We start from the raw sequence: 18,425 nt of genomic DNA, 5'->3' as shown, positions 1-18,425 counted from the left end.
GAAGAATGACAACAACAAAAAAACAAAAAAAAAATGTTTGATTCGAAGTGAAGCATTTGGAAACAGGGAATAAACTGCTCGTTCCATAAATCATGACAAATTTGGTATTGAAATAGAAAACAATGGTCTAAAATAAAGTGATTTATTAAATCTAAAAAACATTTATTTCTAGCTTATAACAAAATATTTACCTACTCTACCATTCGAAAGTTTTAGATTAGTACAATTGTTTTTTTGTTTTTTTTTTAATAAATGTATACTTTTATTCAGCAATGGTCCATAAAATCCATCAAAACTGACATGTATAATGTTACAAAAGATTTATATTTCAAGTAAACGCTGTTCTTTTGGAAACTTCTATTCATTAAATAATCTGATAATAATCAGAAATGTTTATTGAGCATCACATCAGCACATTATTATGATTTCTGAAGGATCGTGTGACACTGAAGACTGGAGGACATATGCTGAAAATTCAGCTTTTCGTCACAGGAAGAAAGTAGAGCAACTACTTTAAATTAAGTTTTTTTCTAAATATTACAGGTTTTACTGTATTTTTGATCAAATAAATGCAGCCTTGGTGAGCAGAAGAGACTTCTTTCATAAAAATTAAAAACTTACCAACCTCAAACTTTTGAATAGTACACGCTCAGAAAAAAAGGTAAAGTGGAGGTACAATTTTGTTCTTTAGGGACTGTACTGTACCTTTAAAAGTACACAATTGGTCCTTAGTGTACAATTATACCATAATTTTCCTACTTAGAGCAAGGGTAGGCAAGTTCAGTCCTAGAGAGTCACTGTCCTGCAGAGTTTGGTTCCAACCCAAGAAAAAAAACTCATTGAAAATGTTTGGTCACCATTATGGAGATCAGTGTTTCCTTTAGTTTGGCAAGTTTGACTCTTGGCTTTTTATTGTAACAGTGTTAATAAAACATAATCTGTTCATATAAAAATTCAAAAATAAAACATGTATTGAAGAAAAATGTTTGACGATGAAAGAATCCAAAATAATCAAAGATATTTGATATTTGACTTTGAACAAAGACATTTGTTTTACTGTGTTTCACCCCCCTCTCTCTTATCAGTGGGGCCGTTTGGGATTCCTAAAGACAAAGAGATGTTGAGGGCCTGTAGGCCAAATGTGTGCCACACCTGTAGTACAGTGGGGGAAGTTTGGTCTGATTGGTCAGTTTGAATGTCTCAGGGTTTCAGTCACATGGTCAAGGGATGGATAAAAGGATATTGCAACTGTTGCTCGAGGTCTTTTTCCTCTGACGCTGTCTTTTGCTCTGGCTGTCGCTTCTAGGGGCCTTCTTTGGCTCTTCTCTTTGCTCTCTCTTTTTCTCTCTCTTTCTATCTTTCTATCTCTCTTTATCTCTCTCTATCTCTCAGGTAACATTCTATACATGCTGGGTACGATTAATGGTATAAGTTTTATCATCTCATTCATCTATTTTGTAACTATTTTAAGTGTAACCATAACCGGATTTTGTCATTAAATTATTTCAATTATAAATGATTTGCTATCTAGTTTTGGTTTGGTATTGACTTTGAAGTGCTCCCTATTGCAATGCAATATAGTCACATTAAAGCAACGCTCTCCCACATATTGTGCTTTTGTAACTGCGCTTATTTCCGTCGTTGTTATAAGGTGCAGTGGGTGGTTATAGACAAGAAATGTACAGTTTTCTACCATCTTACTGATAACGTTTCTTTAGTCGTTCAGCAACCCTGCAGTCAGAACCACGGCGATCCACCCTTACAATGAAACTCCTCAGTGACTAAAAATGTTAATAAATAATATTCATCAACAATACTTTCTTGCCACAGATCAGATATTCAGATTTTTTTTAATACATTCTAGGGGGAAAATAGTTTAGATGCACACACATGTCAAGAATCAGCATATGCATCTCAACAATAGTGACATACTTAATGCTGCAATGCATGCTGGGAGCCACACGTTTTATACTGTGGTGGATTAATAGGGTAGGAGCTAAACTCTGGAGGACATCAAATCTCTAGGATTGAACTTGCCAACCCCTGACTTAGGTACAAAAATGTACCCTTAAGGGTACCACCCCAGTGACGGCCACTTGTTCCTTAAAAGGTACAATTGTGTTTTCTTTTTTGAGAGTGTATATATAAGTTTGTGGGCATATGGCTTGTCTTTACTTTCATTTGGACTGCCATATTTCATAAAATACTCGATATTAAAGTGTGTCCAAGTAATTCAATGACTCCAAAAGAGTAGAAATAATTTATAAACACTTCCCACACACTATCTATTGTCATGGAGTTTGCACAATAGAGAATGAAATCGACATAATTGCAGCATGCGAGTGAAAACTGTGCAATTTAGCAAAAAAAAGGTATTATGTCTTGGACAAAATGCTGTGGAAAAGCTTTCATTATATCGCAAGTGTGTTTTGTCTATTTGTCAGTACTTTTAGTCAAGAACCAGCTGCACAGGCGTTCAGAAATCTTTACCCGCGTGTCAATCAAACCCGCACATATTGTTTGGCTCATTGTGTGTTGTCTGTGCTAATCTTGCAGGCTGTTTGTTTTTCTTGGCTTTAAGGCGGTTAAATGTGTCATGTCTTCTTTTTTCGCCAGATGATGTGAGGTCGGGCAACATTCAAACTGAATTAATGTTAGATGTCAAGCCAATTAGATAGCAATGCCATGGTCATGGGTTCAGTTTCCAGGAAATTAACTAATAAAATATAAACTTAAAATGCAATCAAAGTCACTTTGGTTAAAAGTACAGGGCAAAAATATAAATGTAAGCGTAATGACATTAAATGATATGATGATTTTAACTTTTTGCACTTTTGAATTACTTTTTGTCACTTTTTTTGTCAATTATATGTCTGTTATTTAAAATAAAATAAAACATAACATTTAACAAACCTTTAACCACCTGAATAGCAAACAGCAAATTGCAAAAAACAAAAACAAAAAACATACATTAACATACTTCTCATTAGCATTATACAATAAAAAAGAAAAAAAGACATAAAAACAATTAAGCACATCATTCCCATTACCCCCCATTCTCATTATGTTGCAAAAAATAAGATAAAACAAATTAGAATAAAATAAAAAATAGCACAATTATGCACACCTTCAACCACCAGATTCTCATTAGCATAAAAAAAGCTAAATTAGCTTAAAAATCGTAAATCACAATTAATCACGCCATCAACCCCCAAATTCTCATCTTAATAATAGAACAATGTATATATATATATATATATATATATATATATATATATATATATATATATATATATATATATATATATATATATATATATATATATATATATATATATATAATGTCATAAATGTAACGTCTGTTATAAAAAATTCATAAAATAAAATCATCTTGTCAGGAAATTATCAGCATAGACAGTTATATATTGATGTTAAATTAAGAATAAGAATAAGAATAAGAATAAGAATAAGAATAAGAATAAGAATAAGAATAAGAATAAGAATAAGAATAAGAATAAGAATAAGAATAAGAATAAGAAAGGTTTAGGATCAAATTTGTATGGAAGCTTCTTTAATTTATAATTTACATTTATTTCAGTCTCACAATTGACCCTTTTTTTAGAATTGTCAGATATAAGCTATTTTTTATATTAAATAATTGCAATTATCTTTTAAAATGGCTGAATCTTTTATGTTCTGGCTGAAAACAAGCTTTCATAAATTTGGGATCAAGCTTGGGAAGAAATTAACTTTTATTTAGAAAGGATTAATTAAATTGATCAGTGAAACTAAATATTAAAGATCAATAGTGTGTGTGTGTGTATATATATATATATATATATATATATATATATATATATATATATATATATATATATATATATATATATATATATATATATATATATATATATATATATATATATATATTACATAGCTATAATTTGGGGTGTAACAATACATCGACATGGCTCTATATTATTGACTAAAAATGACTAAAAATATGTTGTATCAATGCAATGTTTACAAATTTTTTATCCACATCTTTCCACAAAGTCTGTCTAACTGCTAATGTATGTATTCTTGTTTATACTCACCTAGGCTTAAAAGAAAACTCAAAAGAAAGATCAGTGAATTTGCTTTTAAAGTGACAGCAGCCTAATAAACATGCGACTGTCATTAATCAAACAACAAAAGACAAAGAGAAAATCTCTCACTGCTCTTGACTAAATAACCTTTATGACTTTTTTTAACTCACGATGAACCATCCGATTTACACCGCTTTTATTTAACTACTGTATACCATATATATACTAATAGCTATCACAAAAATACATTTTATTTGTAATTTGTCCACTTACCCCAATTATGGTAAGGCAGTGAAAGCTTTCTAAATGAGCTTGTCAATTCAAGCTGACTTCTGAATAATCTTTACCTTTTAGTATTTCTTTCTGACAAACAAATCCATAAATAATGGCAAACAAATCGGCCTGTGATTAAATGATTTGACTTCTTCCATTCTCTCTCTCTCTCTCTCTCTCTCTCTCTCTCTCTCTCTCTCTCTCTCTCTCTCTCTCTCTCTCTCTCTCTCTCTCTCCTCTCTCTCTCTCCTCTCTCTCTCTCCTCACTCTCTCTCTCTCTCTCTCTCTCTCTCTCTCTCTCTCTCTCTCTCTCTCATCTCTCTCTCTCTCTCTCCTGACGCTGCCCTGTGGGCTCTGGGGTGTCAGTGTGTAGGCAGATGAGAGTGGGTGGAACATTTCTGATGAAAATAATTGATCGAGGGAAAGAGTCAAAGAGATTCAAAATAGTGAAGGCAGAGCAAAGCCAAACAAACAATCACTTGCGGCGTGATGTTGCCTCCCCACGCAAATACTCACAGGACGGTAGCAGAGCTCAAATACCTGTTTAACAAACCTTTAGAAAGTAATGCCATACTAATTACATGCAACTATAATGAGATCACACATTATAATGAACACCTCTAAATGCGTCTTAAAGGATCATTACAGGTTACATGAACCTTGAGCTCTCTCAAAGGCACGTGTGTTATTCTGTCAGTCAGACAGACAATAATTTTGACTCGTCTTTCAGTTTGTGTGAAAAGTCTTGCCAAAGACATACACATAAATTTGCATCTGTTAACAAAGGCCCTGTTTACACCAAGTATTAAGATGTGTTTGTAGGAGAGGGAAACATTCCCGTTCACCCGCCTCTTTTGTCCACTTTCAACCACTTCTGTCCTGATTTCTTCGAGGGGAGGGTCTATGGGTGGGTAAATGTATTTGTTTTTTCAGATCTTTCTATCTAATCGAGGAAATAAGCTCACGCAATTTACATATGAATGAAAAAACGAGATGACGGGAAAAACATGAAGATCAGCAGCTGTCGTTTCTGCTCTGACAGCCGCAAGACCAGCCAAACGCTGTGAGTGTGTGTTAGAGCATTGTGTATGGTACGTTTTCATATTCAAAGCTCAAACCACTTTACATTTACATTTATGCATTTGGCAGACGCTTTTATCCAAAGCGACTTACATTGCATTCAATGTACACATTTTTTACATTATTGTCCCCGTTTACACCTGTATTTATTTTTGTCCACTTATGATCCAATTTACCAACATTAATACTAATACCATGTGTAAACAGAGCCTTAGGGCCAGATTTTCAGTGAGGAAAATAAGTATTTGAACACCCTGTTATTTTGTAAGTTCTCCCACTTGGAAATCATGGAGTCAATCTCCCTCTGACTAGGGCTCCATGCAAGATCTCACCTTGAGGGGTCTCAATGATCCTAAGAAAGTGAGAAATCAGCTCAGAACTACACGGGAGGAGCTGGTCAATGACCTGAAAAGAGAAATCATTTGAAATCATGCAGGACATAGAAGGTTCTCCTGCTTAAACCCGCAAAAGCCCAGGCCCGTCTTAAGTTTGCCAATGACCATTTGGATGATCCAGAGGAGTCATGGGAGAAAGTCATGTGGTATATATATAAAATATATATATTTTTGGTCATAATGCCACTAAACGTGTTTGGAGGAAGAAAAATGATGAGTACCATCCCAAGAACACCATCCCTACTGTGAAGCATCAACCTGGTCTCACAGAATTCTGTGAAATGAACACGGACGCTTAGCTCAAAAATCCGTGGTAGTTTCACGGAATCGCCGAAAATTCCGTGATGGGTCCACGGAAGTGATGCCTATGTAAATCAATGACAGGCAGCATCTGTGGTCCACACACGGATTCCCAACACACATTTAATTATTTGCATTTGTAAAAGGATATAGGATATAAATATTCATAAAATCATGTCTACTTTTACAAATACAAATAATTAAATGTGTGTTGGGAATCTTTGTGTGGACCACAGATGCTGCCTGTCATTGACTTTCATAGGCATCACTTCCGTGGACCCATCGCGGAATTTTCTGCGATTCCGTGAAACTACCACGGATTTTTGAATTAAAGGTCTGTGTTCATTTCACGGAATTCTGTGAGATCAGGTTGCAAGCATGGGGGTGGTAGCATAATGCTTTGGGGGTGTTTTTCTGCACATGGGACAGGGCGACTGCGATGTATTAAGGAGAGGATGACCGGGGCCATGTATTGTGAGATTTTGGGGAAAAACCTCCTTCCCTCAGTAAGAGCATTGAAGATGGGTCGAGGCTGGGTCTTCCAACATGACAATGAACCGAAGCACACAGCCAGGATAACCAAAGAGTGGCTCTGTAAGAAGCATATCAAGGTTCTGTTGTGGCCTAGCCAGTCTCCAGACCTAAACCCAATAGAGAATCTTTGGAGGAAGCTCAAACTCAGTGTTTCTTAGTGACAGGCCAGAAACCTGACTGATCTAGAGAAGATCTGTGGGGAGGAGTGGGCCAAAATCCCTCCTGCAGTGTGTGCAAACCTGGTAAAAAACTACAGGAAATGTTTGACCTCTGTAATTGCAAACAAAGGCTACTGTACCAAATATTAACATTGATTTTCTCAGGTGTTCAAATACTTATTTGCAGCTTTATGACACAAATAAATCGCTACCAAATCATACATTGTGATATCTGGATTTTTTTTAAAGATTATGTCTCTCACAGTGGACATACATTTACAATGACAATTTCAGACCCCTCCATGATTTCTAAGCGGGAGATCTTTTTTCCTCACTGTACTAAACAAGGCAAATTAGGGTGACAGCGAAATTCCCAAAAAGCGCTGATGGGAGTGGAAAGTTCAGCGCGTAATCTACTGACGACACATGAATTAAACCACACAGATCATTTCCATAATGACCAATGCAATCTACCTGTTAGCGTCTAGTTTTTAGGCAGTAAATAATGCTGCAAACACCAGTAAATTGATGAGCCCAAACACCTTGTGTGAATCATTTAAATACTCTCCTTCTCAGCCGCAAAAATAACCCTGTCCATGCTCATTGTTGTGCAAGTTACTTCCAAACTGTAATACATTATGGATTACTTATTACTGCTATTTAAAAGTAATCATTTAAATTACAATAGTACTGTCTCAAAATTTTAATGCGTTACATTACTCCTGTATTACTTTTGAATTACTTTCACCAAAATAACTACAGAAGTAGCTCTTAACATTCTAAAATGTAGGCTACCAGAGAGCATTTTACATCCAGTAGAAGGTGATGAAGCACAATAACTGTGGGCTTTATTTATGTGCCTTTATTTACAGAGCCGAAACTCAAACACTACTTTGCCAATTGTGGACATTGATTTTCACACCTCATGTTTGAATTCTGAGCAGTTTGGGTGGCAAGCTTTTCCTCGCAGCTCCAGGTAATGGCACGAGTTTCCCACCTCCTTCACACTGTGAGTACAACCCCGTGGTTCTCACAGCGCAGGCTTGGCACATGAATTCAGGAACAGGTGCCAGCTCAGTGTCACCTCCACAGAAGATTAGCAAGGATTGGCCGTCGACCACACTGCTCAGGACTCTGCTTACAGTGGGCATCCCGGGCACCTCCGGTGGGCACTTTGAGGTCTTGCCACGAGGCATGCACACACACAGTGAACACAAAGGCAGCCCTATGGATTCTCACCTCAAGTAAAGTGTCAACTGGCATGCAGCGTGGCACACCTGCGCCTAACGGATGGCCAGAGTGAGATATATGCCTACAATGTCTGAGTTTGCTCATAGTAAGTTCATAGTAAGTTTAACATATTGATTCAGGCTATATATCCTAAATATATATTTTATTGTATTAAGTATGGTAAGTACCTCTAAAGGACTAATTATGAAATCACAAATAGAAAAAAAACTAATTATTTTATATTTTACATATTTAAGGGTAAAATTTGTTTTCAGCATCTGGCCTTCGACCTGTTTTAGGGTTACGTCAATTATAACTCGTCCTATTAAGGGTAAATTGTTTTTGGCAAATTGTCTGAAACTTCACGGACATTTTAACAAATCTGAAAAGTACTGAACATATCTTATTGTTAAAAAACAAACAAACAAACAAAAAAAACGCTTTATTAACATTCCATTTCATCGTGTGCTATTATAGTTCACATTTAATCATTTAGATGTGAAAGTAAAAAAAAAAAACACACATCTACGTAAGGAACTTAACAATTATAGTTACATGTTTGCTAATGAAATTAACCAATTAAAAGCCATTTGTGTGGTGTGGCATTTGTGTTCATGGTTAAGAGCTAGTCCAATTTCAACATGCAGTTTATTGGAGACGTTTACTAGCCTTTGTTTTAATTAACATTAATTTGTGTGCAGGCTTTATTACGATAACTGTCCTGGTTGAAGTGCAGCATTAATGCAATTGGTCAAATCGGTGTTGTTTTGAACACATGATTTGCATTCCTGCTGAAAAACAAGCGTTCTAGAGTGAAAATGTTGCCTATAAATAGTGTTGAGGGCCTTCTTATCAAACCCAACACAGCAATGATCATCCTCTCCTACATTTTGTTTGGGAACTAATGTGGTCGTAACCAAAGTTTACTGGACTGCGTTCTGTGGATTTCTCTCAAGCGGAGCACTTCTACATTCCGATTGGTTGCCGCCGAACCGCATCACAGCTCATTACCATAACGTTGACCTGATTTCAACTCTCCTCCATACCCAAATCGTCCAAGGCGATATCTTGCGAAAGTAAAAAAATGCCACTCACGCCGGAGCTCGCCGCCAGCTCCCATTGAAAATGAATGACTTCCGGCCACTTTGAGGCTCTGACCGCCAGTGGTGTGAACGCATAGTAAGTGTTTCAAAAAACATTTAAAAATGTTTTTTTCTTGAATATCCAAATCAATGATTGTAGCACAAGTGACAATCAACAAGACTCTTCATTTTCAGTGTAGCCCACACACGTAACTCGATTTTGACCCGTTTAGACCTCATTTTAAAGCATTTGCTTGTCAGTGTAGTAAGGCCAATAGACAGTGGCTTTTCTGACCTCTGGTTGTAGTGTGGATCACATCTTACAAACTGACATAGGAAAATGCCTGAATTTCACAACAATCTATTACTTATATTCTTCATCTTCGCCCTCTCCCTCACTGCTTCTACCCTTCTTGATCTTCAACTTCTTCCTTTCTCACTACGACCTTATTTTCTGATCCATTGCCGTCACTATCATCAGTACTTTCCGTAAAAGGTACATCTTTTCCTTAGCCTGACAAGTCAGACCCACATCAAGATGTTTGGTCTGGAAACTGACCATTGACAGCTCAATCCGAGGGGCGGGATAAACGGTTGTCTTTCAAACTCCCTCTGCACGCGATAGGATAGCGCTACACCAACCAGAGCAACAAAGGTGAAGCGGAGCTAATTGACAGATTAAACTTTCGCCGTATCCGGTCGGCAAAACTCCGAACACATCTTCCCTTCTTAAGAATGACTTCAGTGCCGTTCTTTGTTCTTTTCTCAGAGAAAAGCTTAACTCCAAGTCTTCCAGAGTCACGGTCAAAGCTGATTCGAAAGGCCGCCGTTCGCCAGTTTCTGTGTTTACTAGAAGCACGCAAGCGCAACTCTGCCGTCATTATGTTAAGCCCCGCCCAACAACTCTATACACGATGTGATTGGCCCAGCAAGAGTTTGGCGATTACAGCTCAGAAGGGTATTGAGAGTCGCTAGACGACACTCGCGGGCAGATTCGATTTGTTGCCGCTAGGGTGCGTCTAGATTTCTAGGCTTTTCCTCTCTGTCTTCTATGAAACTTACAAACATCAACCTAAAAAACATGCAAAACGGCTATTATACTGCCTGCCAGTACTGAAAAATAGGGCAGACACAGAAAATATGTATCTCCTAAAAGGACCTTGTCATTTATGTATAACGCACAATTTAATTTTTTTCTTTGAGTTATTGATTTTTACAAAATGTAAAAAAAGTTTAGAAAACAAATTTGCATGAATTAGAATTTGATGTAAAAAAATAAATAATAATAATAATCACATTATTACCCCCACATGGCACAAGCTGATTGGCCTCTGCTGATCCTGCATCCAATGAGGTTGCTAACTGAACATTGAAAATAGTCTGATTCAGTGTTTTTTATGCTTTAAAATGTATTTATGCAGAGTATACGCGGAACCATGAATATGCAAATTAGCCCCGCCTCCTCACACTCACACCATCTCGCGATACCTGATCCACTCACTCAACTTTTCTGTGGTAAATTAGACTGGGTAACCCTGCCTGATCTGCCGGCAATTTGATTTCGCCCTGCAGCTCAGGCTGAAAAATGTACATTCACTTCTACTGCTTCTGTCACACTTGTGCAGGAACCAATCATAGACTGGCTTATCCACCTGACGCGCTATTGGCGGGTTTAACATGATGACAGATAGAGAAGTGATGGGTCGTTGCCCGTTGATCCCGCCTCTTGTGGTCTGATTGGTTAAAGGACTATACAATTGCGTACAGAGTCATGTGAATAATGTTTGTTGATCATGCCTCTTGTGCGACAGAAAATAAAGAGTAGACTCCCCAGACCAATGTTCAATTTTAAAAGATTGAGCTTTAGTAAAGTAGTAAACACTACACAATTGCAAGTGAAAATACTGGTTTAATTCAGCCATATAGAAAGTCATTGGAGAAAAGCTCCGCCCCGCCCCGCCCAGCTCGTGATGTGATTGGTTACATGTTTGTGATGGTAGGAAACAGGGACGGTTTCAAACCGCGTTTTTGATACTGTCTTTGGTACACTACAGTTTTAAAGAGAAAATACTCATCAGTGGTGTTTACTGATACATTTGCACATGGTTTGTCTTAAATCATATTAAAAGGACGACATAAACATACATAAACAATATTAAAAACTGGACTTTCACCTAACCTCATAGTATCTGCTAGGGGACTGTTATACAGAAAACTCATGTACTCAGAGAGGTCACATCAAAACAACGCTCCTGTTCATTCTTACATGTGATTTCTAGAATCCTGTGCCTGAAGCTCTTTATATTTCGCTGGTTTGGATGAGGGCTTCTTCATAGTTTAGTCGTAGCTCTGTAAAGGTCACCGTATGCATAAAACTTTTCGGCTGTCCTTTGTAGGGTGATCTTTACTCACACAAAAGAAAATTGTTGGAAAATGTCAGCTACTGGATATGGATCTATCAACATATGGCTAAATGTGACATATTTGAATAGTGCTATCCGATAATAAGACTTGAGACTGCTACTCACTTTATACTGTAAAAATTTATTAAAACAACTGAAACTTTACTAAATGCTGTTTTGATGTATTATGTGGTGATTCCCTGTACATTCTAGTTAGGTGTACGAAATTTTGCCATAGTATGGATGTGGAAAGAGACCATTTTCAACCGTGAAAAGGCAAAAAATAACCTCAACATGGCACCTGCAGTAATACCTGCCTGTACTTTTGTGCTCCTGAAGAAAACCGCTGTGGCGTACACGATCTAAGAATTAGATCTACGCCTTATGAACTGAATATTAATGGTTTGTCATGTCCTTGTCTCAACCTGGCTCGTAAGGTCAGGAAAATCAGACTAAAATGTGCAATCTTGTCCGTAAAGTATAGCAGCGAATGCTGTTATTGCTAAGTTAAGTTTCAGAAAGAGGTGTATTTTAAAACGTCATTCAAAAAGTATTTTGAATTCGCCACAGTTTTAATAATATCACTGCAAGATATAATTAAGACGCATTCAAATTCAGCACAGAATTCTGTTATTAATCAGATCAAACAGCACTGACGTGAAAAGCATTGTTATAGAGGGCGTTTCATTCCACAAATCACCAACATTCATCATGGATTAAATGTAGTAACGCTAACTGTAACCATGGTATTGTGGCAGAAATAGTCAAAGGATGTTTTACAAAATTCCTCGAAGGGTCTGTACAGCCTTTTTAGAGTGAAATCTAAGAACTTTTCATGGGCTTTCAAGTGCTTCACACTTTTCCCAGCATTTTATTATACAATTTTAATGATATTTTTAAGGTGATGATTTGTAAAACTAAAAGTTTAAAGATTGTAATTCAAACTATTTTATTTAAAACAGATATGAGATTGTCACTATAACCAGTAAACGGCAATTTGATCACTTTTATCATATGTATTTACGTACAAGTTAAATTTACTAAAGAAAGGATTTAGGAACAATTTACAAAGACATTTGTTCTGTAGCTGAATTTGTCGGCACAGCACAAAGAGTATTTTTTACTGAAAATTAGTGTCTTAAATTAATGTGTTTATGCTGGATGAAGGAAAAATGTATGTGCTATGTTTTTAGTGAACAATTTACACAGAAATTTGTCCTGTAAACAAATCTCTAATGTCTGTCAATTTACACAAGTTGTTAAATGAATGTTTCGCACAGAAATTCGGGTAACACTTTAGTATGGGGAACACACATTCACTAATAACTACAACTTTTGCCTCAATAAACTCCTAATTTACTGCTTATTAATAGTTAGTAAGGTAGTTTTTGTAGCATTTAGGTTTAGGTTTTGGGTCGGATTAAGGGATGTAGAATAAGGTCAAGCAGATAAGGGATTAATATGTGCTTTATCCGTTCTAATAAACAGCCAATATCCTAGTAACTAGTTAATACACTCTAAAAAATCCTGGGTTGTTTTAAACCCAATGTTGGGTCAAATATGGACTAACCTAGCAATTGTTTTAACTCTGCGGTTGGGTTAACTATTTTCTTAAGACAACCCAATTGCTGGGTTAGTACCCCAACATTGGGTTGTTTTTTACCCAGAACTTTTTAGGGTGTAGTTAATAACTATTTTAATTAACCTTAAAATAAAGTGTTACCAAAATTTGTTTTATAAAAAAATGTATCGGACAAACAATTTAAACAGTTTTGAAAAGTTTTGAAATTGTTGCTGCTGTATAATGTGAGAATTTATATGTTTTACAAACTAAAAGAAAAAAAGAAAAACATTTTAGAAATATGTTGAATGTAATTCAAGATTCAAGCTGACAGGGTGAAATCTAATACTCATCCACATCCAATTAAAACTGTTACTTTTACTGTTGCTAATTAAAGTTACTGTTTTATTTACACTTTGTATTCTTTCAATGTCTATTCCTTTTCTAGGTCTTTTCAGCAAGAAATGGTTGTATTTTTGAGTATTTTAGAAAGGCTGCATTACATACAACAGTAGAAACAATAGCCCACGCGGCCTTTGAGTGGGCACTGCGAAGAGGGTCCCCTGTGGCCAAAATTTAGAAAGATCACTGTTACATATTTCCAACCAGTCAAAGGGCATTTATTGTAAAATGCATGTATTGATTTAATTTTTTGTAACATTGAAAAAACATCAACAAAACAAGTAATTTTTACCATCTTACTGTAGAAAAGACAACTGTTGCAAGGCAAGCTGATATTATGGGTTTAATATTTTTATATTGGAGTCAGTTCGCCTTATTCATTGAAATCATATAGCAATGATTGTTTATAGGAATGTGTTGTTGTTTTTTAAACAAAGACACGTGCAAAACTTTTTTTACATAAAATACTGTCTTTCCCTGCTCAGAACAGGCATGAGCCACGACGTACCAGTTGAAAACTAGAGTTCTACAGTAAATATTTGCTTTGTACTTGACATTCAAACAGGGTCACTGCAGACCACTGGGTCAACAAGGAAACAAACAAACACACAAACTGGACAGATTGTAGAATCCATACTATTGAGGATAAGCAATGCATCAGTTTACCTTGATAGTGGGTTTCTTGGTGGAAAACCCTCTGTACCATCCTGAAATAGACAAAAGACAATATTAGTTGACAATATTAGAGAAAAATTACATTATAAATGATCATCAGAAACTATATGACATATATATATATAGTATGTATACACTTTGACATGACCATGTTTTGCTTAAGAGTTTTTTCTTTAATTGATAATGTGATCCTTTTACTCCACAAACTGAACAAAATGAAGCATTACTTGGTCATTGGCTGATCGAAATTGGTATCATATATTTGTGTACTTAAATTTAACAGCTGATTGTTTGATTGTAATCCATTACACACCTTTCTATCAAAGTTATCTGACATTAGCAAGATTACATTATCAAGATTTTTTCGGCCACAGTTTAACTGAGTTCTTGTCATATTTTATTACCATTTTCTAAATTATACAGAATAAACTTTGATGATGGGAGAAAATGTTGAAGGTATCTGAATCGATTTGGATTGGACTGTAAATGTGTGTGCATGTGTGTGTCTGTGTGTACTTGTTTATATTACATTTTCCCCACAATGTAATATAAACCTGAGATCACCTACATTGTGGGGACCAGCCAGCGGTCCCCACAATGTAAATTGATTTTTAAACATACTAAATTGTTTTGTTTTTTGAAAATGTAAAAATGCACAATGTTTCCTGTGATGGGTAGGTTTAGGGGCAGTGTAGGGGGATAGAGTGTACAGTTTGTACAGTGTAAAATCAATTACGCCTATGGAAAGTCCCCATAATTCATGTGTGTGTTCAGGAAAAATACATCCCACAAAATGTGCTATTCTGATAAAATTTCACAATAAAGAAAAACAAAGGTATTCAATAAATGTGTTGAGGAGGAATATAGTGCCCCCTATGGTGAAGAGGAAAATTTGAAGTGTTTTAGGGGGCATCTTACCCCAAGGGGTGTCCTGGCCCAAGTATTTTTTGTACATTCATGATAAGCACCCATTAAATATATATCCAAATGTCAGTTCTATTTTGTCAACACACCGTATGCTGTGCTCACACACACTTGACTTTTTGACTCTGACAAAGTACTTCACTGTGTTCCTAATGCATCGAATTGCATTTTCAAAGCAACTATGCCATGTTGAAGGCCATATCTTTTAGATGAGGTGGAACATAAAGACTAGAACTTTTAGTACACAAAGGTCTGGGCCATCAATTTCACTGGCTGATGTCCAGAACATCTCAGAAATTCTGCCTCCCAGCAGATTCAGCACACTGCTGCAGAATCCAACCGACAGCATAATAGGCCTTCAGTCCGTAATAAAAGAGCTCAAAGCATTCAAATCTCAAGTCTCTGCACAGTATGTCACCTTGTTAATACAGTAAGAAAGCCAGCTGCTAGCAACATTAACCACATAAAAGGTGGTGCAATGACATTTAATCATGACTAAATAGTTGTCTAGAGCATTTGTTGTGTAGATGTATTGTCCAGGGTTGGGTAGTAACGGAATACGTGTAGCGGAGTTATGTAATCAGGGTACAAAACACGGGAACTGTAATTCGTTACAAATAGCGCCTGTCTACAATTGTTCTCCTCAGACGCAGGTTGAGACGGAGCTAAGATATTAATCACGATGCTTCCCGCGGGGAAAACACTTTTTCATGTCTTGAAATTTCACTGTTATTTTGTTTGCATAGAGGAAAAAGGAAACAACATAGCGCAAACCATGCCTTCCAGCTATGAATACGGATACGCTTTCGTTATCAAAGGACTCAAAATCCAAATTAAACATTCACTATATATATATATATATATATATATATACATATATATAGTGTATGCCACAGAATTTACAAAACAAAAAAGGCTTATAATTCCACCAAATATGGCATTATATTCTCCAAGGATGCAACAATACAGTTAGTTCACAGTTCAATACATACCTCGGTTCGGTTCGGTTTTTTTTAGCTATTCTATTCTTAGGCAACAGGAACAGAAAAAGGTTCAGGAGAAAATGTTTTTATTGCAATACTCTTTCTTTATTTTACTTAAAAGACTTGAAAAGCCTTACTTAAAAGGTCCCGTTCTTTGCGATTCCATCTTTCAAACTTTAGTTAGTGTGAAATGTTGCTGTTAGAGCATAAATAATACCTTTAAAATTATGAAGCTCAAAGTTCAATTCCAAGCGAGATATTTTATTTAACAGAAGTTCCCTTTCAAAGCCTACAGCCAACGGCCGGTTTGGACTACAGCCCTACACTTCCTGCTTTAATGACGCAACTAAAACCGTTTGTTGACTAACCCTCCGCCCGCGAGAACACGCAAAATAGGGGGCGTGGTCTTGTTGCTCTCCCACGTGGAGAAGAGCGCGCATTGAGCGCTTGCATCTCCCCGTTATGGTAAGAGGCGGGACCTTTCCGGGCAAAGTGCTCTAAGCTGCTGTCCAATCACAACACGGGAAGCGCTGGCCCAATCAGAACTCGTTACGTCTTTCTGAAGGAGGGACTTCATAGAACAAGGAAATCATCAGGCCGTTTTTAGGACAGAGGAAACAGCGCTGTACAGATAAGTCAACTGTGTGAAAAATACTGTTTTTTACACGCGAAACATGAACTTATGTTATATTGCACACTGTAAACATAATCAAAGCTTCGAAAACACGTGAAGAACGGGACCTTTAAACTTAAAACCTTACCTAAAAAACCCTACAGTACACATTCCCAGTGTATTGTATAATATAAAATAAATATATATAAAGATTTACAGTGGCAGCTCAGAGATGTACAGTAGCATTTATGTATGAAATTGAATGAATAAATGTAGGCTTAAATTAAAACTACATAGTCTTCAATATCCAACATTTAATAAAAGCGGTCTTAACATCATTAACATCATTTTAGAGGTGAACTGTCCCTTTAAGGACAGCGTGTTCACTAGGCTGCTGCTGTCAATCGAAGACCTGCTCGTATCTCATATATATAGACGCACACGATTTTACTTTCACTTTAGACATAAGTTAACTGTTAAGTCGACTGTGTTTATATTTTAACCTTGTGTGTATTTGACAGTATTAGTGCAGTAAGACTGTCCAGTAATCATGTGTGTTTGACAGACGTTTAGTGCGCGCGCTCAGTGCAAAACAGTGCATGCATTGAACAGTCCGTGCCTTGCCGGTTAAACATTTCATTCACGTGCATGTTTAACCGGCAAGGCTTTAAAACGCGGGTAAACACCCCCTAACTTTAGTGCATATGATTGGATATTTGCTAATATCAGCAAAAAAGTATACTTTTACATTCTCTGAAAAGCATGAGGGTGCTTGACCATGCAAAAACGAATGTCACAATGCTAGGGTGTTCTGGATGGTTGCCAGGGTGTTGCTATGTAGTTGCTCGGGTGTTTTGAGTGATGTTATGTTGTTCTGCTGATACTCGGGTGTTCAAGCTGTTTCTCTACGTTTGGCTCAAATTCCTCCTAAAATAAAGTCTATTTTTTCACTCATTTATTTCAGACATGTAAAAACACTCTTCTACAAGTTCCAACATCTCTAACTCTCAAGGTCAGTTCACACCAAAGACGATAACTATAATGATAACAATAAAGATTTAGGTTGTGAATTTTGATTTTCCTAAATTTTGATTTTCATTTTGAATTGTCCAAGTCGCATGATACCCAATTTTCCCAATTCGGCCATTTTGGGCGTCGGCCATTTTAAATTTGGTCAAAATCTGCTATATTTTATGAATGGATAAATACAATTTACCCCCCCCCCCCCCCTTTTTTTTTTTTTCTATGTTTAATACAATAATTTTAATATGAACAATATGCTGTATGAAAAGTATGTTCAAATGAGAGCCTTTTCTTCATCAAAAAGCCTTTTTAAATCAATAAATATGTTAGTTATCCTTATAGTTGTCGTTCTTGGTGTGAACGGGCCTTGAATAGTAACCGTGTAAAACCGTAGTAATCTGTGTAAAAAATGGAAGTGAAATTATTGGTGTGTGATGCAATCGTTAACGCAGCCGTTTGTAAACAATTTGCTGCGACAACCGTGGAAAATATTCATAAGCTTGGCTGCTAACATCACTCACACCTGTGGCCATCTGTCTCGGACGCAACCCAGACTGCAGCATTAATCATCGCAGTCTATCTTTGTTAGTATTCTCCCCAGGTGCGTCTTCAAAACGTCGGAGGTGCACTTTGTAATTAGCTATTTGGTTTATGCAAAGAATGAGCGGGCCACGTCCGTCAACGTTAGCCGTTTCCATTATC

General features: G+C 36.5%; 1 protein-coding gene across 10 annotated transcripts in view; it reads right to left on the bottom strand.

Annotated features, from left to right (window-relative positions):
• dock3 (dedicator of cytokinesis 3) overlaps window positions 1-18,425 on the bottom strand; it is a 304,695-nt gene that overhangs the window by 196,455 nt on the left and 89,815 nt on the right. For all 10 annotated transcript variants that reach the window (XR_010897931.1, XM_067416279.1, XM_067416269.1 and 7 more), the window contains one exon: window positions 14,172-14,212. Coding sequence is in view for 9 of the 10 variants with exons in the window: in XM_067416279.1 (XP_067272380.1) it covers window positions 14,172-14,212 (41 nt within the window). In the remaining variant the exon portion in view is untranslated. The remainder of the gene's footprint in view (window positions 1-14,171; window positions 14,213-18,425) is intronic.

The sequence above is a fragment of the Pseudorasbora parva genome, chromosome 14 (genome assembly GCF_024679245.1).
Source record: "Pseudorasbora parva isolate DD20220531a chromosome 14, ASM2467924v1, whole genome shotgun sequence".
Lineage (NCBI taxonomy): Eukaryota > Metazoa > Chordata > Actinopteri > Cypriniformes > Gobionidae > Pseudorasbora > Pseudorasbora parva.
Note: the sequence above shows the minus strand (reverse complement) of the source record. Positions and strands in the feature narration are given on the sequence as shown.